The sequence below is a fragment of the Rousettus aegyptiacus genome, unplaced genomic scaffold (genome assembly GCF_014176215.1).
Source record: "Rousettus aegyptiacus isolate mRouAeg1 unplaced genomic scaffold, mRouAeg1.p scaffold_m13_p_11, whole genome shotgun sequence".
Classification (NCBI taxonomy): domain Eukaryota; kingdom Metazoa; phylum Chordata; class Mammalia; order Chiroptera; family Pteropodidae; genus Rousettus; species Rousettus aegyptiacus.
The window spans coordinates 58,215,118-58,240,267 of NW_023416286.1; the positions used below are offsets into that span (position 1 = coordinate 58,215,118).

General features: G+C 40.4%; 1 protein-coding gene across 1 annotated transcript in view; it reads right to left on the bottom strand.

Annotated features, from left to right (window-relative positions):
• The window catches only part of FARP1 (FERM, ARH/RhoGEF and pleckstrin domain protein 1), a 265,054-nt gene that overhangs the window by 57,099 nt on the left and 182,805 nt on the right, over window positions 1-25,150 (bottom strand). Inside the window, exons 4-11 of the mRNA XM_016123131.2 lie at window positions 20,890-20,932; window positions 18,423-18,501; window positions 11,795-11,892; window positions 7,224-7,338; window positions 6,201-6,348; window positions 3,872-3,967; window positions 2,276-2,439; window positions 1,468-1,536 (exon numbers count right to left, since the gene is read on the bottom strand). Of these exons, the coding sequence (XP_015978617.1) occupies window positions 1,468-1,536; window positions 2,276-2,439; window positions 3,872-3,967; window positions 6,201-6,348; window positions 7,224-7,338; window positions 11,795-11,892; window positions 18,423-18,501; window positions 20,890-20,932 (812 nt within the window). The remainder of the gene's footprint in view (window positions 1-1,467; window positions 1,537-2,275; window positions 2,440-3,871; window positions 3,968-6,200; window positions 6,349-7,223; window positions 7,339-11,794; window positions 11,893-18,422; window positions 18,502-20,889; window positions 20,933-25,150) is intronic.

Genomic DNA, 25,150 nt, shown 5'->3' on the forward strand with positions numbered 1-25,150 from the left:
CTTCAGGTACTCAAATGAATGAAACTGCACACACACAGAAAAATTAAATTCCAGTGTACATCCAGCTTTTCTTCAAAATACTCCAAGTTAACACAGAAAAGCTTTGGAGCACCCGCATTCTGAGTCAGAGAGAGAACGAGGCCACTTCTTATATGATCCTCAAAAGATTAATTGTGGATCGTCTAAGAAAATCATAGGGTTTGCAAAGCCCCTTTTGAACATTACATTTCTGGGGACAGGGAGACAGAAACAACTCCAGACCTGCATCAGGAGAAGTACACAAGGATGGTCACAGCGGCAGGTTTGTTTCATCAAAAGCAAAATAAAACCATGACAAACCTAAATGTTTTTCAACAGGGAATCAGATAATACCATAAAATCAGGGTAGGGTTTAAAAAGCAAGATGCAGAATGATGTACAATGTGATCCATTCACACGCAAAAAAGCACCCCCGCCCCCATGAGAGCAATTCTACATATTCTTGCTGGATGCATGAAGATGCACAAGAGAAATAACACAGATTTGGCAGTTGGTGCCTCTGGGGAGGGAAGAAGGCGGTTGGTTGGGGGAAGGAGGATTAGCTATATCTGTAACAACAATAGCTCGATAAGGAAAAAGCCCTCCAGAATCGAATATATTAAAATGTTAACTGTTATTGCTTAGGAGCATGGCTGTTTGCTGCATTCTCTGTACTTTATTAAAATTTTTAAACATATTACAATAAATTTTTTTTTTTTTTTTAAACGTGCACTAAACAGTTCTTGGCTCACCATTACTCACCCCTTTACCCTCTGATCTTAGTCCCTCTGGGTTCTCTACTTGTCCCCTGTCTGGGAGACGGAACAATGCTTAAGGGAGCAGGCTGACCAGGGGCCACCTACCGGCTCTGAGGCCTAAGCTAGTTACTCAACCTCTTTGATCTGCAGTGTCTGCATCTTTAAAAAGGGAATAAAATAGCATGGACCTCACAGAGCTGGTGTGAAGACTCTGTAAGTTAATATATGCAAAGAACTTGGAGCCGTGGCTGGCACACAATAAGAACTATAAGCATTTGCTACCAAACAGCAATAATAAACCCTCTTTCTCTGCATCTAAACTTTAAAAAGTTTATGACAATACTTTCACTTCAAATCCCAAAATATCTAAGGACTCATAGATGAGTAAGTTTTTACAGTGCTTTATTGCCACTGTAATCTCCTGTTCCTCTTCCCTGCCTGCCCTTTGCTGGCTTCCTCTTCATCCTTACTTGGTTCTCTTAGTCCATTTTTCTTGCCTCATCTCACTCTTGAGTAAACGCCCCTGGGCCCACAGTGCTCCTGTCTAAGATGGAACTGGCCCAAGGCGACTGTGAAGCAGTAATTCTGTGACGCTCTGGGCCTGGGTGGAGAGATATTTAGCACCAATCACACTGTTACCTGGAGAGCATGACGCTTCTCATATCGGAAGTAGCATCGAAGTTTCTCTTACCTTTCAAACTGCACTTTCTTATGTCCTCCTTCTTTAACGTAGTCAAGAACCTGCTTCTGAGTCCGACCACTAAAATGAAGACCACGAGAGTGAAGGGGGAGAAGACACCAAGGCGTTCTCGTTTAAACACAAAACACTCCGTCGTCTTTACTTCCCCTCCTTCCATAACTGGAGGATCTGTGGGTTTTCTCGGCTAGCCAGGAATAAAAGCGGTCCTAAAAGAAACTGTTTCCATGTCCATTCTGTCTCTTGATATTTCCCTTATAAGCAACGAAATGTTCAATTAACTGAACTACCTAATAATTCTGTGTTTGGTTATTAAGCAACCATCTTGAGAGTCTGTATGCTTTGGGAAGGAACGGATAATTTTGTTCACGGTATATACCCAGTATCTATCAGAGTATCTGACATGCAGTAGATACTCAAATATTTGCTGAAAGACAGAGTGAAAAGAGGACCCGATGAAGGGCAAGTCTACACAGCATTCCATGAAGTTACGCCAAATGTTAACAAGACACGTTGGCTCCTACAGAAAAAGTAAGTCCTTTCTGAACTAGAGAGTTCTGTTAGGAGCTTACTAGGGCCAGGCAGACTGGCCACGCCTAACTGACGTTCAAATGGAGCACAGTAAGCGTCTGCCAGGAGCCCGCCGGGATGATCCCAGCAAACAGCCCGTCAGCATCCAGGGGCTGACTTTCACCTCATCTCCTCACTGTACAGCACAGCAGCTGTGACAGGCAGTAGCCAAGGTAAGTCTTGGGGAAAATGTTCACATGGCAAACGGTGAGACGTGAAGCAGAATCCTTACCTGAAACGAAATGATGACCCTCGACTGAAGAGAACAGGCTTTGGCTTTGGTTTGGGTTCTTCGAAAAGTCTAAAAAAGGCATGATGTTCAACACAGATTTTCCAGAAGGACTTGCAAAAATCCCGACTGGCCATCAGGAATTCCAAGGTATCCTGGTATGAGCTCTAAAATGAAAAAACACCATTTTGATTTTTTCCCCATGACCCACAGACATTGGGTTGAAAAATGAGAAAAGGGACAGAGAACAAATTTGTCCAATAGAATTTCAATTGCGTATTTTATTACAGCATGACCATAAATTCACATATTTAGTAAGATATAGTTATTCGTAATGATGAAATATGGTCATTATTCAACCATTTTCTTGCCCACAGAATTCCTTATAGGAACTAACAGAAAATAGGAGTACTCAGCAGAAGTCAGAATATTTCTTTTGACAGAATTCATAAACAAATTCTATTTGGCTTATAGTTCCTTCTTAAAGGAAAAAACTCCAAGTACTGAAGTTCTTTTTTGCCTCCTTAAAATAACTGAAACAAGTTCTTTTTTTTTTTTTTTTTTCCTGTTTTCACCCTCATGGTTCATGCCAAGTTTAAATATTTTCTCTCAAAAAGCATACGGTTCAGGCCTCCAGGTGGCCTCAGGGACCACAGAGGAATTGAACATTTCTTTCTGGAGCACAAAAGCATCACTCAATGCTGAAAAATTCATGTCCTTTGATTCTGGAAAGGGGATATAGTAATTTTCTGCTCCCACACTGAATGCTCCCAACTGAAGTGGCCATATTATATAAACAAAAGTTACCACAGTCCTTAACATGCTCTACGGTTCCAACTCTTTGGGGACCTCACAGTTCTGGGCAAGTTGTGCTGCAATTCTTTATTTGTAAGCCAGCCTTCTGGAACGCGAAGCATATTTTCCCATAGAAAACAACTTAGAACGGGTGTCTGCTTCTGAAGTCAGGCCATAGAACCCTATTTATTCTATAGTGTAGCTAAACTATAAGCCTAGGCTGCCATTTATAATCTTTATTTCCACGGAAAAAAAGCACTCCAAGTTTTGGCCGGAGACACCAGCAATACATCATCTACCTCCTCCATCCCCGTTTCCGGCAGGCGAAGAAGATGCTGTCCTTTCCTCTCTGACCCAGTCCCAGTGTAAGAGACATCTGGAGGTTCTGTGGCAAGTGGACCTGGTTAGGTCACGAAAATGCACTGTCAAAGGTCTGGGGACAACAGCGGGGATGCGAGAGTTGGGGACTGCTGCTGTGTGAGAAGGGATATGCCTGGAAGATGGCAGAATGCTGAAGAGGGTCTCGAGGTGGCCCAGAGACCGGAGATGCAGCAACTGCATAGCTTAGGTCATTTGTTGGAAGGAGGCTGCCCGTGTTTGCTAGGGAAGTGACCTTCTCACCAGGCACACATCTGCGCCACTTATCCTTTATCCTGTCTACTGGGAGTAGCTGTGTTTGGACTGCTTTAAACTTGGCATGGACCAATTGTTTGGCTCCATCTGTCTGCACAGACACTTAGGCACGTGAAGACCTGTTGGCCACAGTTTCAGCAGGTCTCCCCCTCTCTCCTGGGACCTACTTACATTGGAATCTGGGCGGAGCTTGATGAGAAAGCGCTTCCTCTTGAAGCTCAGCTTCCGCACCTTCGCCCAGTTGAAGGCATTGATTTTCGTGAAACCCTGAGGAGAAAAATATCAGCCAGTGAGCCAGGAAATGCATAATAAGCAACATGGGAGTTGGTTTGCTTTGCTGACGGGGAGCTGCAAGGGGGCTGATGTTCAATGGCTCGGTAAAAATGTCTTTTGCTGGAGAATTCACAAGATCTTTGGCCGTTGGATGATGCCCGGTCAATTCCTGGATTATTATTTCTCACTAATTACATGATTTGGTATTCTAACTCAGTCTGCCTCCAGGGAGAAAGCGCTGGCAAAGAAAACGATAAAGAGAAAGATAAATAAAAAATAAAAACCATGACAACCACTATAATAATTAACGATCATTTACAGCATGCCATTCACTGGCCTAAGGACTTTACAGACCCTATCAAGACCTTACATAAAACCCAGCTAGTTGGCTTTCTTATCTTCGTTTCACAGATGTGGAAACTGTAGCATGGATATATTATAATTTGGCCAAAATCACACAGTGAATGTGGTAGAATGAGATTCCCAAGCACGTGCCTTAATCAGCAGCAATTCACATCCACAGAAGTGACATCACAGATGAGCAACCACCCCTTTGTCTACACTGGTCTGGCTTTGGTGCCTACCCAGCTTCTGACAGCACAAGCAGGGCTGGGGAGGGAAGGTCCCGTCATCCCTGTGTCTTCTAGGCAAGAGAACAGTCTCTGGAAAGGACTCGCACAACCTTATCTTTGATAGCCAGGTGGGATGTGATAGAGAAACAGTGGGGAGTTGCCAGACACCAGCTCCCATCTGTCCTGTTATCTCAACTGAAAATAGAATTCCTTGAGCCCATCTGAACACCAGGACCATTTATTTAAATTGGTAAGAATGAAGCAATTAGGTACTGACAAGAAGATTAATTCCAAGATAGTCTTTGTACCTGATTGAATTACTGAGCAAGTTTCAATATTTAGAGTGTATCAAACACAATCAAAGCAAATTAATTCAATTGGGAGCCAGTCTTTCCCCTCTCTGTGGTTTTCAGAAATGTTTAAGGGTTTTGTTTTGATTTTTGGTAGTACTGAAAACTACACTTGGTTTATTGTCATTTTTCTCAGCAAAGACTCCTAGATTATTTCTGCATGTCAAAAACTGTTAGGAGGATTCACTTCCTTACATACCATGCTACTTTCAACAAAGTCACTCCCTACTCTCCCATATGGAAACGTAACTTGAATTCCTCTCTTGGGACGTGGCTCTGTGACAATTCGTGTCCGTCATGAACATCCAATACAAGAGCAGAGAATCATGGGCTATTTTGGTAAAATAATGGGGAAACGTAATCAAACCTCAGAGAATTCAAAAAAGTTTTAGGTTGTACACATTTATACCTTCAAAACTGGGTAAAATATGACCCTATTTCATGAGAAAGGTAGATGCTTTCTCCACACTCATTTGAAATCAAAACACAGATTACCCACTTTTATTTAAAAGAACAGCCTTGAGAAAATTTTGAGGAATGGTGATTACATTGTCTTGATTACACTGATGGTTCCACAGGATATACATACATAAGACTCATCAAAAGGCACACTTTAGGTATGTGCATTTTATTATATGTCAATAATATGTCAATGCAGTTATAAATAAAGGAAAAGAGAACCATCAATCAATAAACTAGTATAGTAGCAGTGTGATTAAGAGAGCTCACATTTCTGAGTATAGAAATTCGTTAAGTAACAGGTAGGATCCAAGTGCAGTGTATGTTTTGCTGCAAAATTACCGCAGCACATAGACATGGCTTTGATAAATTTATGAAACCGCTGTATCTTCTAAAGGAATACTATACTTTTAAGTAAATCTGAAATCAGAAATAAGGTTATGAAAAATCCCAATTAGGTTAAAAAAACTCAAATTACATTAAAAAAAAAAGATCACATGAATATCATGCACAAGTGTGAAAAGGTTATTTTGGGGTCTAAAATCTTAATCCCATTACACATGTTCTAAGCATAGGTTCATGAAGAGATACAGATTTCTGTGATCCTACAAAGTGAATAAATGCAAACAAATCTGTAACTGTGGATTTCTCAACCAGAGCAAGGGCAAATGAAACAGAATCTGGAAGCTGAGTGCCTAGAAAAAAAACAGAAGGCCTGAGATGAGGGTAGTTTTTCTCTGTTCATCTAAAAATAAATCAGAGGTCTCAGCTTGGACCACCCAACATGGAAGCAGCTCTTATCTCTCCATCACCCAGGGAACTGAGCTGTGTTTTAAATGATCTTACCTGAAACACTAGAATTCCTGTGTTTGCAACAGCCAGGTTGATCTTAGTACCTTCCCTGTCCTTAGCCGGGTGCAACCGGATCCCATACATCTCCAGTCTACGGGCAATCTCCAGGAGATGGAAATCCGATTCTGCTGGTGTTTGTCCACTGACAAAACAAAATTAAAGAGAAAGGCCAGGAGATTTGAATTCCCTGTGTCTATTAATTTGACATTAAGCAGCTTCTCTTGGGAAATAAAAAAAGGCATTTCATCCCAAATAATGCGGCTACCTGATTAGATGACACCTAACCTCCCATTCATTATAACCCCAAGTCGAGCATCTAGAACAAAAACTCTACTGCTTGTGTAATATAAAACCCCAAAAGTCTATCTCAAACTTGGCCAGTAGTTTTGAATCTCAAAGAGTTTCCTTTAAGGTCATATAAAAGCAAAACACCGCTGTGTTAAAACAAGTTTTTAGTCACTTACAATAAACCTAAACTTGTAAGCAAAGTTTGAGGCACCACTCTTTCATACTAGGACTCACATGCCTTCCTTAAAAAAAAGACAAAAAAAAAAAAAAGGTGGGGGAGGCGGCGGACTGAGAATCCTTTGAAAGTGTTTTACTAATCAAAACAAAAAACCAAAGTAGAGATGGTACAAAGGTTCTCGATTTTCACAATATTCTTACTTTGTCCCTACTTCATCTCATTCCTTACCCAATTTCCTATTAATTGGTCTTATACCCTCCCTTTTATTCCAAAGCATTGAGTATCCTAAAACTCCAGCACTACCTCTGGTCTCACAGTAAGGCAAGGGGCCTGGAGCTGTGGTTTGAGTGGATAACCTGCATTTCTGACACTCCAGAATGAGTAACAACAGCCCCGTGAGCCTCTGTGCTCTTTGTCCTTGCCCTTTGCATATTTCTTCCCAGTAGCTACTGTGTATGTAGACACAGTAGTCTGTGTGTGTGTATACCCATGCCTGTTGGAAGGAGAGAGAAACAGCTCAATCGAAACAGGAAGCAATGAATAAGACTTACATGTGGTTATGGTGAAATTCCACAATTTTGTCTTCTAGTGCATCTTGCTGAGGTATGTACTTATTTTTTGCTAAGTGCTCTCTGTCCGATGCTTCATCAAAATCCCCAATCTCGGCTACAAAGAGAGAGAGAAAAGAAAAACCAGCCACAGATGATTAATACTCCACAATCTGTCATATTCCCAACGGATATTCTCCAGCTAGTAAATCAGAAGCTAGCTGACAACATAAGGCGATCCCAGCTGGTAGGTATCATAAGGGATAGACGTCAGAAGATGTGGATGCGAAGACATATTTAACAATTGTGCAAATGTAAGACAATTGTTTCCACTCTGTCACATCTCTAACAGTTGGAAATAAAACTTCAGAATCATCCATCTTTAGACATTCAAGTTCCTGGTTTGTTCTTTCCTCCCCACCCAAATAGGGGTTCACTTCTGTTCTAGGCAGTAATTCTACACATGTGGTTTATGACCCATGACTTCCGAATAAGCCCCCAAATTTCAAACACTTTATGAAATCCACTTCTAAAACTCTTAGATAATTGTAAATCCCAAATACTTTATCATGTAGAGAAAAGAGTATTATAAATAGCTGTAAATATACGTAATCTAATTTGGGCAAAAACTTGACATTTATTAAATTTCTTGTAGTCCTGTTGTCAGAAGTGATTGGTCAGACTGCAAATTCTTATAAATTTTTCATTTACAAGAAATAGGATGTTTATTTTTCCCATGTAACCTCAACGCGGTCCCCAAATTGCTAGAATCTGGAACTTTAAAGGACAGAACTTTAAAATAATAACTGTATCTGGACAACAACAGCTCCAGCTCAGTTTACACCAGTTTGACACCTCTGGGACAGCACGCTTCTTCCTTTGTACCATAAAGTCTGTATAACAAGCTTAATAAAAAGTAGCCTAATGACCAGAGCCTAGATATTTTGACCTACCTTTCATGTGAAGCAACTTCTCACACTTTAGCCAATGCCCCTCCAGGAACCCTGGAGGATATGGCCTATATGCTGCCATAAGTCTCACCGAGAATATTTGCTCTGCACAAAACAGTGCCAACTCACCTGGCACCAGCTGGGCCACTGTAAAAATTAATCAACTCACTTCCTGCTGCTGTGACAGACCAATAACACTGTTGTTTCTTAATTGACTTTTCTGGACGAATGTCCCCCTCTCTAAATAGGGTAAAACTGCCACCCTCCAGCACAGAAAATAGCACAGAGTGGGGGGACCGCTCTGTCTGTATTGCCATCCTCCCTGGTTGCCTCGATGATGGCAGCACTGACTTTTCTACAATTCCTTTTATCTGGCCTCAGGAAAGTATAGCGCATTCTCATTATTCACAGTAGTCATGTTCTATGAAGTTCCCATGAACACTGAATTAGCAAATACTAAACTATTGTTCCTAGGGGAAATACAGGGTCGTGTGAGACTCTTGAAATAACGTTTTTGTCAACTGACCTTGTTTTATGTGTGTTTCTGTTGAAAGACATCATATTTTATATACGTCGTTGATTTGTTAACATTGAACTCTTGGCCAACAGAGCTATCACTCACGCCTGAACAAAGCTTATTTAACACACACATTTATTTTCTCCGTAAGACATATCACAGCCTTCTCGCACTTAGGAACACTAGGCAGCAATTCAACACTACACTTGGGGACCATTTTAAACAGAGAATCACAAACAAAAAGCACAACAATGTGCACAGTGTGGCACTAAATAGACCACAAAAAGCACACTTGCTTATAACATGAGAGCTGAAACGAGAGGGCAGAGCATCGCTCTGTTCAACCTCAGGCGGGAATGTGTGCATGGGGAGACTCAAATCTTTCACCGTCTTGTGTATGTCTGCAAATGACATGAAAACACCACAAGTATTGATTAGGGGGTTATAAATTTTATAGAGTAGGTGAATTTGCAAATACAGAATCTGAATAATGAAGACTGACTGCATATGGGGGACTCAACTAAATCCTAAGTTTCTTGTGAATTTTAAGTTTGGGCTTCTTAACTCACACAGATTTTATAACATACTCCATAATTCAATATAATAAGAGTTAAGAATTATAGCTTTTACTTTGGCCTCAGGGTCAATACACTTCATTGCCCCCCCACCACCCCCAGTCATTTGGCTTTCATGGCCCACCTAAAACGCACTGGACATATATAACTATGAAATTCATTTTCACCCCACATGTTCTCGTTCTCTTCTTTGACTATGTAAACAGGCTTTTCGTTATGTTTGGAGAGTTTGAAAACTGACAAATATTCAAGACATGACAATATTTTAAAATATTTTATGCCAAGGTGTCATATTAGTTTATGCATACACTAAATTCCATAGCAGTCTACTCATAGCAAAAAAAAAAAAAAAAAAAAAGGACCAACAACCCTAAGGGAAATCTCACAAGGATTTGCTTGGACAAACCTGTTTTTCTATGTATACTCTTCGGAGTGGAGACATGCAACTTGAAAATGTAGCTCTGCAATGCCCCCAAGCTACCCAAGAAAATTAAAAGTTACAGGGGATGTATTAGGCCAGTGACAGAGGAGCAAATGAAAAAAATACAGATGATCTGAAAGACAACTCCATGAATTCAAATAAAAGGGAGAAAATTTTTGAAAAATTCAGATTGCATATACAGATACACATGAGATAAACATACGGCTCCCCAGAGATAATTCTCCATCAACATTAATACAGCTTCTGCAAAAGGGAGATGAGTTGACCCCACATACCTTATGGATAATGTAAATAATTATCTGTAATTTAAATTAACACACTATTCACGGAGGAGTCTACGAACTTCTTCCTTCCGTGACTGAATGCATGGGATGCTTAAAAATGCAGAAATGGGGCTTTATAAATATCAGAAGATTATAAAAATATTGTGTCTCTTACCACTGTACATCAAGCAGTATGCAAATAGCAGGAATACTTTTGAATCTATCTATTTCACTTTCTCTGGAGAACTAAGGTTCTCAGGGGATTTTGAGCCCCTTGTCGGTGTCTGGGGAAGAGGGGCCTATCAGACAGAGCACATGGAGTGCCAGTGAACCAACCTCCACTTCCCATATGTGCAAGTGAGATTTACTGTATTAATAGACTTTAAAAAGGAAGAAACACAGAAGAAGAGATGCAAGTCTAAATGGCATCAGGAATATTCGAGTAAAGTTTCTTTCCCGCTTACAGAAAAGCCTAGTAGTAACTTCACATTTTTTGAAGTTACTACTCCGATAGGGAAGCTTCATTTAAAAATTTCACGTTGTTTGGAAAGGGAGGGTTGCAGGTGAGTGAGGATAAAGAAAGGAGAATATGTTTAGTGAACACCCAATGTGTATGGGGTATTTATGCTATCATTTAATGTTCACAGCCTATGAAAAGATTTTGTTATTTTCATTTCCAAAGGAAATACAGTGGGGGAGGGGGGGCGGTTGTAGTAACAGACTAGGGTCACCAATGGACTAATAGAAATCAAGTCTGCCTGAGTCAAAGGCCTCTTCTTGCTACTATCTTTATGTGAAGAGGAAAGACCAAATACAGAAAAAGCAAAAATTATGTAATTTTGTACAAATACTTCGTCATTTGTAAAATAGGGATGATAACAGTACTGATCTCATGGAGTTATGAGAATTAAATGAGTTACTGTACACAGTGCTGGAACATTATAAGGTTTGATAAAGGATACATACTTTTTTATTTTTTTCTCATATAATTTTTTCAAACTGGTAAGAAAACATCTATCTGCTAAGTCTGGTAGATATTCAATAATGCCTATATATAAAAAAAAAAAGGATAAGCATGGTCTATAGAAAGAACTTATCCATATTAGACTAATGTAATTTGTTGACTACCAGGAGTAATACAAACTTTCAGAAATTTTGTTAACTGGGAGGTTGTCTGATGGTAGTCTGGTCTGATACAGCTGGTCTACATATGTAATTAACCTCCCGAAACATAATGTGTAAATTCCATATCAAGTAACTTCTGCCTTGGCCAAGAGGGAAAAAATGCTCAGTTGGGTTATCAGTAAGCCTTAGAATGAGCACAATCTAATTCGACCTTTGTCTAGACTAAGAAAGTGATAATATTTTGTTTCAAGCATCACTAGGATTCAGTCCAACTTCATGTGTTCTGAACTCTAGAGAGCAGAATACAAGAAGTGAAATCTTTGACAGTTTTATGTCCTACAGCTAATGTGCCATATTCAGTGATGAGTATTAAGTCTAAGAACAGGACTGAACATGTTTAGTCTACTTGGCCACCATCCTTCTAACCTTCTCCTTTGAGGCAATTGAGAAATCAACAACTGCACTCATCCTTGAAAAGGGTAGACAAACACGAGAACAAAGAATTCGCGGGTCAGTGTTTTAAAGATATGCATATTAAATAAAATAAGAAATACTATTTTCCACCCTTAAGCATTCGCTTAACAGTAAAAGAATATAAAGACATGATTATTGTTGTTTTTAGTGGGTGTGATTTTCTGTCCAATCGATCAGATCATTGTGTTATTTCCGACATAATTCCTAAAGGAAACCAACAGAACTTACATTGTACAATGTGTGAGATCAAGAGAGCAGCGCTGGTGTCATTACACGTCAGCCTGCCTTGTGCCAGGTCCTGCTTCACCTGCAGAGCAAATAGGTACCTGTGAACACAGAGAGAGATGGTCATCACATACATAGAGATGGCTGGCGTGCAAAGAGGCCAGGGAAGATCAGCACCTAAGTCGGTCCAGCTTCTCACCCCTGGCAACCTGTCCACACTGTCAGGAACTAAGGAAGGTATATAAACCAAGGGAAAAAAAAGTCTGTGAGGCTGGAATGAATTCATGGTGCCACTGACCATTTCGTAAATACTCACCCCTCCTTAAAGGGGCCAGGAGACATTTGCTGTCATCTTTTCAAACAATGAATGAAACATTTCATTTTCTATAGAGAGATACAGTGATAAAAACAGGAGACTATAACCATCCTATATATTGTTGCAGGGTAGAGCAAACATTTTTTACTATTTTTGACATAGATAAGTCAAATACACTAAAAAATGGCTTTATAGCTTAGGCAATAAAAACGGTTGATTATAGTTAAAGCTTTGCCAAGAGAATCAGAGAGACAAAGGTGTCTTTTTTTGTGTGGTGTCATATTCACTTAGATACTTCTGTAAGTCTTAGCTCTCAGATGTGTAAAAATCAATTTATTTTAAAATTCTTTTCTTTATATTGTAGGCTAAAGCAAGTAAACACTTGGTGAAAAAGAAAAGAGATATTTATATATCAAGGAAATGAAGTAAAAACAGTGTGATGTTAAAACTGATTTGAAAATATCAATATGAACTCATACAATTTTACGATGGTATTTACTACTTTCGCCCACTGCCTAGAAGCAGTCTCAGCTCAGAAGCAACTCTTTGCAACCAGATTCTGGCTCTCATACAATTATCCATTGGAAAGATACAGTGGTGGGTCCTTGGAGAAATGGCAGATTCCAGATGTGGGATAGAGAAAGTATAAATTAAGCCTGAAATATCTAGTTATGCCAGAAAGCAAGGCAACTTTCAAAAGTAAATGCATTGTATTAAAAGGGCAAGAGATACATCCTGAACGGGCATCCACTGGCCAAAGTGGCAACAACTTGAGTAGCAACAAGAATGACTAAAGTGAATTAAAACATATGGGATTAATGAAAATTCAAGGGTTCATGTAATACTCAGAAAAAGAGAAAACAGGAAAAACTGTATCACCAGTTTGAGGAGGCTATAAAGCAATTCTTTATTCAAAAATTGGTAACCTGAGGGAAAAAATTTGGCATGTAATCTGCATCTCCAGTAGGAAGGGTTTCAGGATATACAGACAATCCAAGTGGATGAAGCAAAGTTTTACTTTATGGAAGAATGCCAGCTAATAACACAGCAGCAATAATGGAGTTAGAAGATCTTCATTCTACTACCTCTAAAGGAATTATTGACTCTGGTAAGGATTGTTAATTGGTATAAAAACCATTTAGAAAATTGGACATTTTCACAAAGTAACATGACCTTAATTCATAATGGAAAGAATGTCACCACTCTAATGATCAATCTTGGCATCATTAATGAAATAGGAAGCATACTACATCGCTTATGATGTTTAACTTGTGTCTGTCAAGTCTTTAGAACTAACTTCTGGTTTTCAGGAAATACAGAGGATAGAGGAAGAAGCAAAATAGCACCACAAGAACGCAATCAGACAAATTCAGGAAGAAGGATATTTTGTAGTATAACTGGTCCAGTTTCTCCACCAAGATGGTACCTTGAGGAAAAAAATAAGGAGGGACTCTGGTAGGCTAAAAGAAGTCAAAAGCACATCATAACCAGATACAATACGTGGTCCTACAGTCAATTCATTTTAGAATAAGCAGATATAAATGACATTTGGGGGATAAATGGAGAAATTTGAATAGGGCCAGGATATTAGATGAGATAAAAACAACATATATATGCATAGAAAAAAATCAGAAAGAATGTCAGATTGATGTGTTAATAAATTTTAATCTCTGGGCAACAGGAATACAGTATTCTTACCCGGTTGTCTTGTTTTTTTACCTGTATAACCTAATTTTCTACACTGTACACTTACTACTTCTGTAATAAAGGTCATTTTTAATAAATAAAAAAAGGGACTTTAACAAGACCAACAAGAGGTTTTTATAAGAATTAAAAAATACATGGAAATCACAGTGACTAGAATAAAAACATCCAATAAATGTTAGTAATACTTTTAATAAAAGAAAAATTAATCCCTTTTACGTCATTTAGAAAATTCCATTATTAAGAACTAAAAAACAAGAGGGATAATTCTGTAACCATAAAAAAAAACCCAAACACTAAAAGAAAACAAAACATCCACAGATTTAACAGTTGACAACAGTTGACCTTTATCCAACCCCCTAATGTTTATTCTTGTTCTCATGTTCATTCTCTCTCTCTCCCTCCCTCCCTCCCTCTTCTCTCTCAAGTCAAAGGGAAGAAAAGCAGAGAATATAAAAGAACTGAAACATCAACATAAAGGTTTACACAGGAAGAGGCAGTATAAACCATCTTTCTGCATCAGGCAGTGGTTATTGTCTTTTGAACTCTACACTTTTTAAAGGCATTAAATTCTTATTTATGTTGTTAATTATAAAAATAAGCAAGAGGCTTTATATTTTAGAAGCATTACATTCTGACTATTTTATCATCTGCCAGTTCAGACATGGGGTCCTGTGTTCGTAGGGAAGAATTCATGGTCAGTGTCTGACAGACTGTGGTGACAGTCTCACACGGGCTGTGGGGTGGCATCGGGTTCTGAAAGCTCACACATTTAAAAGGCAGGTGCCATGGTGAAGAGTGCAGGAGGAGCCTGTCACCCCTAATCATGCTGACTCTGCCTGTTCTAAGGCCCTTGTAATACGAGAAAGACCTTCCTTCTTAATGACAGCTGGAAGCTGAGTGCTCTGCCTGCACTGCTATCTTCAGAGATTCGGCAAACACCTTTCGTCCTATAAACTGAATTCTAAATTCGGTTTAAATCAAATTCACAAGAGCTAAAGGCTAAGTTGTACTCAGCAGGCACTGAATAAAATTAAATCGGTAAACATGATGAAAACACAAAGCACTCAAAAGGGAATCGATTCTCCTTGGCAGAGGGGTGGACGAGAGGAGGGAGACGACAGTGGTGAGGCTAATCGGAAGTGGGGAGGTAGGCAGGGGTAAGGGGGGGTCAAATATTTGGTGGTGGAAAGAAATTTAACTTTCGGTGGTGAACACACAATGTAGTATACATATCATGTATTACTGAATTATACACTTGAAGCCTATTTGGTTTAATTAATCAATGTCACCCCAATAGTTTTTAAAAATGGGCTCTCGCTTTTGGAGACTGCAAGAGTTGCAAATCACTCAATCCGATGCCTTGCTTTATACGTGTCTATTTAAATTTTCTTCACTTGGGAAGTTTGAATCTTTCTTTTCTTATTTGGTGTAACGTACAAGTTCTCTGTCTGCCTAAGGCACATACCTCAGTAGGCCTTGCATAGCAGCAAGTTCCAATATGTTCTCTGCACTGATAACAACGCAGCCAAGTAGAAATTGGATTTGATTGAAAACGGGGTTCCTAGAGAGAAGTGTCCCTAAGCTCATCAGCACAAGAAAAGTGACTCAGAGCTCTGCAATAAGAAAGCCTGGCGACTTCCTTTCTGAAGAGCCCTCTCTAAGCTTTCGAAACCTGCACCTAAGAGTCAGTGCTTTTTTCCTTCTAGACACTGTCAACAGGACAAATGTGTACCGAAAGTGCAGTTCAATAAATAGACAGGAATTCAGCTACTTGTTTAACAGCTAAGTGCAATTTAATCTTCCCTCTATATAAATGGGAAGCTGAAAGCTATTCTCGGAGGCCAAGAGTATTAAATACGAGGCCAGAATCACTTACAGTCTGCTAAACTGCAGGCCTGTTTCTGTCTCACTTTGTCCACACATCTCTCGAGTAAGCAAGGTCCATGCGGAGCTTCTCCCAACTCCTCCCTCCCTTGCCATCTGCTATAGAAAAGTGCCTGGAATCTCAATGGCCACGTCATAAATTTTTGCTTATACAGGGATCTGAGAGCATGGGAGTCAAGACGTTGGATCTGGGAAGTCCCTTTCATGCTATATCTTGTGATGACGAAGTGGAAAATGATAGTGAGCTTCTAATTTTCATACCAATTTTATTCATCCTTGAGCCAAAAGAATTCTCTCTTCAGAACAGATTTCTTAAATGGCAGTTAACACTGGGCGCCAGAAAACAAAGACAACACAAACTTAAACCTGCTGCATCCAGCTGAGCTTGTGCAACACGAGGGATTTATCAGACCAGACAGAGCAGCTGGCAACATACCAGACACACTCGGCTTGAGGGTAACGAGTTGCATGGAATTTTATAACAAGGACCAGAATGGTAGAAAACTACAAACCTCTAGAAACAACGAGTTATAAGAACTGAAAAGGTGCAAAACTCACCACCAAGTGGAATAGGCAGAAAAAGTGAGGGTGAGGGGAGGACTCAGGCCACCAACTTCCTAAGCAGGATAGAGGCCCAGGGAGATGCAGGAGGAAAAAGCGCACTGCTGACCAACAGCTGGATTCGCCTTTAGATTTATTTCAATATTCTGAGCTTGAAGCAATGCGTGTACCCACAACAGGAAGAGCAGCCCCAGAAACAGAGACAGTAGCCCCAGTAATGACGCCCTGGAAGACTCCTCCATCTTGAGCTGTGGTGTAGCAGCTCCAGCTGCACCTCCTCTAAGCTAAGCGTCCTGGCAACCTGTACACACTTTCCAGAAGGCTGATGGCTTCTGCAGTTCCTGGCTACCTCTAACTGCTCCGTTGATTTGAGGGCTGTAAATGGAGGTTAAAACCAGTGGTGACTTGTTCAGAAAACAAAAACCACGAGAGAAGCCTTCACCTCTCCCTGGAACTCCATTCGTATACCTAATACCCTTCCTGATGCATCCACGTGATGTCTAGTAGGCATCTCAAATGCAGCATTGTAGAACCCGACTCTTGACTTTCCACCCCTCCACCCATTCCCATTTCAGTCATCACTAACACCATCCAGCCAGTTGCTTCAGCCAAATCTAAGCATCCCCTCGACTTCTTCCCCCAGTCTCCATCCCCGGCCCATCCCCAAGACAGATCGACCCTACCTTCAGCACATATTCCAAATGCAACCACGTTTCACCGTTTCCACTCCTACCACCTCCTCTGCCACCATCTCCTTGGACTGGATGGCTGCAATCACTTCCTCCCTGGATCCTCTGCTATCACCCTCCCCACAGCACCCACACGGCAGCTAGTCTTTCAGCAATACGCATGATCGGGCCTCTGTTCCACTTCACTGAACTTCACCCTCAACGTTCCTGCCAAGCCGGCTCTCTTCTAGGTATCTGACACCTGCAGCTTGTTCCTGCCTTGGACATGCCTAACTGTGCCTTCAACCTAAATAGCTCTTCCTCTGAAAACGACCAACAGACCCCCGCCATTTCTTCAGAGAGGCACCCCAGACTGACCACTCTAAAGTCGTCACCCAGTCCCTTCTATCACGTAATCCTACTTCATTTTAACACCTAAAGAGCACACCTATAATCATTATCTGATATTCTTGTTTATTTGTTTTGTCTGTTTCCATAAAAGTCAGGCTTGTCTTTTCACCACTATATTCTCAGTGCCTAGAGCAATGCTTGCACACAATGTACGCTTCATAAATAACCGCTAACTGAATGTCTTCATCCCTTTGGTAAGTGATGGTCAACCACCCAAGATATTGTGCTCTGTGTCAGGGATGAGAGTATGAGAAAATGTCGTAGCCTCGGTCTTAAACAACTACAGCTTAAAAGGCATGTGTGGCAAGAATTTGGCTGGTCAGACGAGTGTTCTCACGGGGAGCTCTTGAAAGGGGGTATTTTATTTTCATGTGTTCCCAATGGGCTCTGTTCCCTTTTAGAATACCATGTGTCTTGCTGCACATTATAAAATAAGTAGTAGTAGTGATGACAATGACGATGACGATGATAGTGATGATGATTATTATTCATAGTGTTCCTACTGGGTTCCAGCTATTCTGTGTGTAATAGTGCTTATCCATAAAACCACCCTGGTTAAGCCAGCATTATAGTCGCATTGACATAGGGGAATTAAGAGAGGTGCAGAGAGAACAAATAACTGGTCAGCCGCAGCCACCAAAGCCATGCCTGAACTGATGCTCATGCTTCTCCCACTTGGCCATGATGTCAAAGAAACTGACCACCAGTTCATGTCTACCTACCTATGGCAGCAACAAAGAGAAACCTGAGTTAACATCTTGGTTTCACAGAATAGATTCACTTCCCCAAACCACCTCGTGATGTGATAGGTAAGAGGGAAAATTTGACGGTAACAGGTTCTAAGTCCAGTTCACCTTGTATCATAGCATTAAGGAAACCAGGCTTCAGGGACAATGTGGTACTTTCTCCCCCCCCCCCAAGTTTGTGAGCATAACTGGGAGACAGAGGGTTAAACTGTTAAGCACAGAGCAGATGCTGGTCAAGTAAACATTGTGAAAATGTTTAATCAATTGACTCAGAACATTAACTTTCTCTTCTCCTCAATACCCCATAGCAATAAATACTCAGCTTCCAAACCACTAACCTTGTGAGTTCCTCTTGCAGTTGTGTGTGGTCAGGTGGAAAGAATTTCACCACAAACTTAACAACAACATGCTTTGGCCCTAAGGAAGAAGAAGAAGACGAGAAAAGCAGTAAAGCATTTATTGATTTATGTTTCAAATACAATTAAAGAAAAAGACTTTCTGAAGTAAATTAAATACCAAATAATAAGTCTCATTCCAAGCTGCCAAAAGTACACCTGCCGACACCCAAGTCACCAAACAACTGGTCAAGTTCAATTACTAAATCGTACTTTCATATTGTGGGAAACAGATAACTATTACATTGAGGTACTACACTTCTTTTCTGGAGACTTTAATTGTACTCAGGTTTAAAAGGCATTTCTCTTCAAAAAGTTGTCTAATTAGCCGCTTTAATCCAAATACAGGTTTTAAATCATTTTAAAAGGAGATCATATAAATCAGGCATGTAATTTATTATTATTAACTGTCTACAAGGTACAGCTGCTAATGTGTCCATCAAATGTGTATGCAGCACCCACGTGTCAGGTGCTCTCTTGAGCTCTGGAGAGAAAACGTCAAGATGTGGTCCTGCCAGAGTCAGCCAAAGCCATGTGAGTGCCTTACAAACCCTGCTATGGATGAGTTCAGACAGAATCAGGAAGTAGGTCTGGGAGGGGGTGAAGGAGATAGGTAAGTTTTATTTTCATAGTTAAAACAGAACAAATATTATAAAAGAATAATTTAGAACCTGAGTCAGTTTGTTTTTATGTGTACGCTACGATCTAAGAGCAATCTTACAGGTTCTGCCATTTGAAATGATAGCAATCAGTTTATGTTCTATGAAATGTGAAAGGCATTATAACGAAATCCCAATTTTAACAAGTCATATAAAAGCAGAAAAATGTCTTTTTGCTCCACCTTTCACCATCATGAAAATAAATGTTGTATCATAACTGCTATGCTAATGCATTCAAGTTTTTAAAAAAAAAATGATACGCAAGGCAAAAATGTCGGTGATTGATGCAAAATTAGGAGGACGAAAACAAGACACAGAACTACTGAAGCCAAGAGAAGCTGGGCTTTTTAAATCACTCTAAAAATTAACAAAAGCCCTTGCATATCGATTCTGGGTCACAAAATAACATCAGCAAAATGGAGAAGACGGAAAGGTCGTGCTATTTTCTCTCAGCAGTTTTCACAGACAAGGATTAATAAGGGTGCGCAGATCCTTAGAAAACCTGAAGTAGATGCTAGTGCTAAATAAATGATGGTTTTGTCACACACGGCTAATCACAGCACATGGAGATGAAAAGGAGAACCCAGCTTTGGACCAATAGCGACAGATTCTCTTCTGCCTGCATTTGGTAACCTCCTAAGAGATTCCTTTCCACCATTAGCAGTTCCCATCACTAGTCTCTGTGGGGACAAATGCCCTCTTTCTAGACTCTACATTCTACCTTCACTCATTAGGCCTGGGGGCTTCTCTCAGCAATGAGTCCCCCCACCTGCCACTTGGTCTCTGACCAATCACCCGGTAAATGTTAAATAAACAATAGCTGTTTCATTTTCAGCATCAATAATTGCTTAATTTAAATGACAGATCGACGCCAATTTCAATCGCATAAGGGCCATACAGACACTGTGTGTTCGTTTAGTGCATCCACATAACTGGTGTAAGTGGCCCTGTGGGGTTTTTTAATCGGACAGAAAAGCGATCCCAAGAGATATTGTGTGCTTCATGCTCAGCTGCTAAAGAAATGCGGTTTTGTTGCCATTCTCAGACACTGCCCAGTCTCTGGCTGCAGGGGGGAACTATCTGGGATGACTGTGAGAACAGAGCTTGGCTTGGAACTTTGCCTCACAGCAGAGAGGGGAGGTCTAGTGCCGAGGTGACGAGAAGGGAGAGAAAAACCACGTGTTCTCTTTCCTTCCTCCTCTCCCAGACCCTCCTGAATCCAACACATGGCCTCCGTGTAAGCCAGACTTCCCTTCGGTTCTGCTTGCCATCCAGAAACAGACAGACAGACAGACAGACAGACACACACACACACACACACTTTTAACCACCTTGTTTTTCTAAACCATACTTGCATTCTGATTTCACAGGCTTTGAAAAGGCAGGACAGAAAACCTTACACTCATTTTATGAATAAATGGCTCCACCTTTCCCCTTCAAAAGTGACAGTAAGAAACACCGACGAAGACAAGCTCAATTATTCTGGAGCTTAATAGCAGGCTTTAGCTGTTAATCAAAATGACATTTGATTTTCCAAGCAAGATTTTGATTACCAAATTGTTATACATTAAAATTACAGAACATACATTTTAACAGTACATGGATTAGTGGATGATGAAAAGCAATCATGGGGTAAAAAAAAAAAAATTGTATCACTAAGTGCTTGATGTCACAGGGCCAACGGTGTCTAGACAAGGAAAATGTCTGGCTTTATATTTAACATCACTGTTAAACATACAGCATATACTTACTTCTAATTTGCTTGACAATAGGTTTTAAGAGATCCAGCCACACCTATAAAGGAAAAAAGAACACACTGAGACACAAATTCTCAATGAAAGTGTAACTATTTTCAGACTTTATTTGGAGTTGTTTAAAATAAAAATGTTTTTGAGTACTTGAAGCATGTTCCTTTTTTTTTTTTTATAAAGAATGCCATATCTTACATCATCTATCACTTACAGAACAGATCTAAATTTGCTAATTTTATCACTGAGCTTCAACATTAAAATCTCTCCTGGACTCAAATAGCTAATTAAGTTTTCTATTTTCGTTTATTCCTATATCATAGTTAGCTACTCAGCAAATATTAGTGAATGACTGCATGTCTGGCTATACGCTGAGTGAAAAATGCATGCTCCTTAACGAAACAAAATGCATGTATGTGTACCTACATACAGACAGCACGCCTTCGAGGGACATGGAAAGAGAATGAATATTTATAGAATGCCACCTCTGCACCAGGCCCTATCCATAAACTATTTGCTTCTCAAGGTCAGAAAGATTCTGTTAACCCAGGAGAGAAATCTGAGACTTGCAGAGGCTCAATAATTTGCCCCAGGTCTCTCCAGAGTGGCAGAGGGAGGAATGAAATCAGGCCTGCCCAACATCGAAGTCCAGATTCTTTTCACACATGTGCTCATTTGTATGCAGTCTGAGTGGCAAAACTGAGAGGGGGTGGGGGGGACAGTCAGACAGTGTGTGTGTGTGCGGGCGCGGGAAAGCACGCGAATGAGCTGCTGACCTTATTTAGTGCTAAGTTAACCGTATTATCCTATTTTACAAATGTTTTTCTTTAAACTGTACTTGAACTTGTGGTCATTGAAAGGGTTGTACTGAAGCTCATATTTCCATATATGACAAAATAAGGTTAATGTGCTTAATGTAAAGATGGTTTTGTAAGTAAATATAAAAAAGGGAACACCCCCAGACTATGTAAAGAGTAAAAGGTAGTTGACAAAGAAAAAAGGGTTAATGGGAAAATGTCCAAATTCCAAAGTAATGTGCACCACAAACGCAAGTTTAAATAACCAAATACCATTTTCACCCATTAAATTTGCATCTAGATATGCCTGTATATATGTGCATATTTGTATTTTATAACACCCAAAGCTGGTAGGGGCGCTGGGAAATGCCCCCTGTCTTACTCTATTGGTGGATGTGTAAACTGGCACATTTCTGGAGACTAATTAGGGAATAATTATCTAAAACCTAAAAAATGTTCCCATACGTACTTTTTCACCCAGTAATTCAACTTTGGGAAATTATACATTTATATGTAAAAAGATTTATGTACAAGGAATGCTAATCACATTTTTACAGTAGTGAGAAATTTTTATAATAATCTAAATTAAATGAATGAATAGTCTATACCTCTATGATACATTATCATGTACGCATTAAAAATTATGTTCTTGATAAATACTTAAGAATGAGGAAAAATGTGTTTGGGAAGTTGAAAGAAGAGTGACTTTTTATGTTCCGCCTTTTATATTATCCGAATTCTGTTAAATGAGCACTAAGAATTCTCATAATAAAAAAGAACTAAAAAATTGAAGTTTCTACCTATTCAGGTTAAACTTCCCCCATCGCCTTTTCAAATATGTAAGGTTTTTAAATGAAACTCATTTCTGTATGTCCCATCCTATATCACTCTCCTATAAGAGAAAAAACTAATGGCATTAGTTGCCTTAGGATCATCTCCATTGTCATATTGATAAAACTCAACCTTAAAATGAGAAAGAATAATCATTCAAAATAGCCGTTATCATTTGCGAGATATATTAGTTTCCTCCTAAGAATCCTAAAAGATGGATGGCATGGCGAATGTATCTCCATTTGATAAGAAAACTGAGATTCAAAGACCAGATGCCCAAAGTTGGAACTTAAACCCTGTTCTTCAAACTCATTTATTAATTCAACAAAATATTACTGTATCCCTTTGCTAGGCTCTGGGAATCCAATGATGAGAAAACCAATCATGGTCCCTGCTTCAAGGAGCTTATGGTCTAGTGAGGAAGATGGACAAAATAAATCCTCATAGCAAAACTGAAGAAGAACATGAGATGAATGAATGTACGATGAAAACTGAGTCCCAGAGGACTCTGAGTGTCTGGGATAGAGAGGTCTGAACCAGTCATGGGAAGAGCAGAAGTAGAGGGAACCCGAGATTTGATATGAACATGTCCCTGAACATGACATTGTGCTGAGATCTGAAGGGGAAGAGAGTAAGAGGAACAGAGGAAAGGAAACCAACATGGCTATGGAGCAAGGCTGACGGGTCAGGAGGGGGTCAGACCCCACCGAGGCTATGTTAGGATTCTTCGTCCTTCTCCTAAGAACAATGTAAAGAGTTTAAGCAGGGGGCTGAAACAACCTAATGTGAACTTTAAAAGGATTAGTCTGGCAGTGTGAGACGAGATAGAGGGGGCTGGAAAAGAAGCAGTTGCCCTGCTGCAATTGTCCAGGCCAGAGGATAGTACTTTGGACCAGGAGAGCAGAAGAAGAGCTGGGGAAAAGTGGGTGGATTTAAGAAAATTTTAAGAGGTAAAGTCCAATGTGGTTTACTGACAGACTGGATATAGTGGCTGAGGGAGGATATAATGACCAGAATGACACCAAGATTTCTGGAGTGAGCATCGGCTCAGGTGCTGATGCCATTCACAGAGACAGGGCACACTGGAAGGTGGCTGGGATGGAAGGGGTCGAGACGCTTAGATGTTATGAGGTGCACTCGGATTTCATGAGGAAAGGGTAGCATGGAAATTTTGGCATGCACTCATCCAGAGCTCGGAGAAGGGCAGGGGATCTCACATTTAGAAGTTGCCACCACCTTGACTCCATGAAGGATAAGATGCCCTCGTAGAGTCCACAAAGTGAAATGCATGAGCACTGATGATGCCTTCACCCCGGAGTAAGCCAGGCGGGACCAGATGAGGGCAGAAGTAAAATAAAGCTAGGTTTGTGTCATGACAGCCATGGGAAGATGGCGTCTCCAGAAGGAAGGGTATCAAGAAGTGTTGGAAGGTCACATAAAATGAGAACTAGAGTATCTGCTGGTCTGCTGACTGAGTGATGGGTCTGAAAGTCTGGTGGGCAGTGAAGAAGCAGGAAGGACACAGGGCTTTTTCAAGAAGCTTGGCTACGAAGGGGAAGACAAGAGACTCGGAGTGTAGGGGTGAGGGATCAAATAAGGGTACTGTTCACGTGCTCATTTTTAACAGGAAAACCCTGGTTGCTTTTAAAAAGGAGAGGGATTGAGAATATGAGCAAGAAGGGAGGATAACCAGTGTCCTAAGGGACATGAAATGGTCTGAGAAGACAGCTCTAAAACACAGGGCAAGAACTTGAGAGAGAAAGAAGAGCTACTCCATCAGGGGAGATAGAAACACAGGCTAATGACAAATGTAAGTAAGTTTGCGTTTCTGATTTGGGAGGATGAGAAAGTTCCTTTTTGATGCCTTCTGTTTTCCCTGTTAAATCTGAGGGTTGGAGGGTTGAGGCAAGTGGAGAAAATTCAAAATAGTGATGTTGCATGGGATGTTGAGTTAACTAGCGAATTCTGGTGGGATTCCCCACGGCTGCTGCGCGCCCACTCATGAACCTGCTGTCTTCTGCTCTTTTGGCTTCCATGGCTGCCCCAGGACAACTGTCTCTGAGATCTCTCACCATTGCCAGCTCCACCACAGAATCTGCCTAAACTGCAAACCACTCAGGACAAAACGACTATGCTCTGGCAGTGCCGTTGCCAATTTTATGAATTGTTTTAAAACAGCACTCTTCTGTTTTTGGCATTTCTGTGGAAAGCATCAAATACAAGCACCAATTTGAGCCAACTGAGCATGTGGTTTTAGAACATGTAGGTCTGCGAATATTGTACGAGCCTGAATTAGCTTGTGGGTAGAGCTCTCAGCAGTAATGCTGCAGGGCACTGATCACACGTCACAGCTGAGCTGGCTTAGGCGAGGACATGGGGCCCGTGAGAACCTCTGCATTTTCCAGTTAGACTGATATTTGCAAAGCTGAAAGAAAAGGTCTTGCACACATAGGATTTAAACTACTATAAATGGATGAGCCAGAAGGAGGTCATCTCATTCCAAGAAGAAAAATAGGTTGCTGTTTGATTACAATTAAAGCATTGAAGTTTGAGAATCAGGGAGAGCTACCAGGAAGCATTTGGACTGGATCAGATCATCTAAGACAAATCATTTGTTAATTCAACCTAAGCAGAAC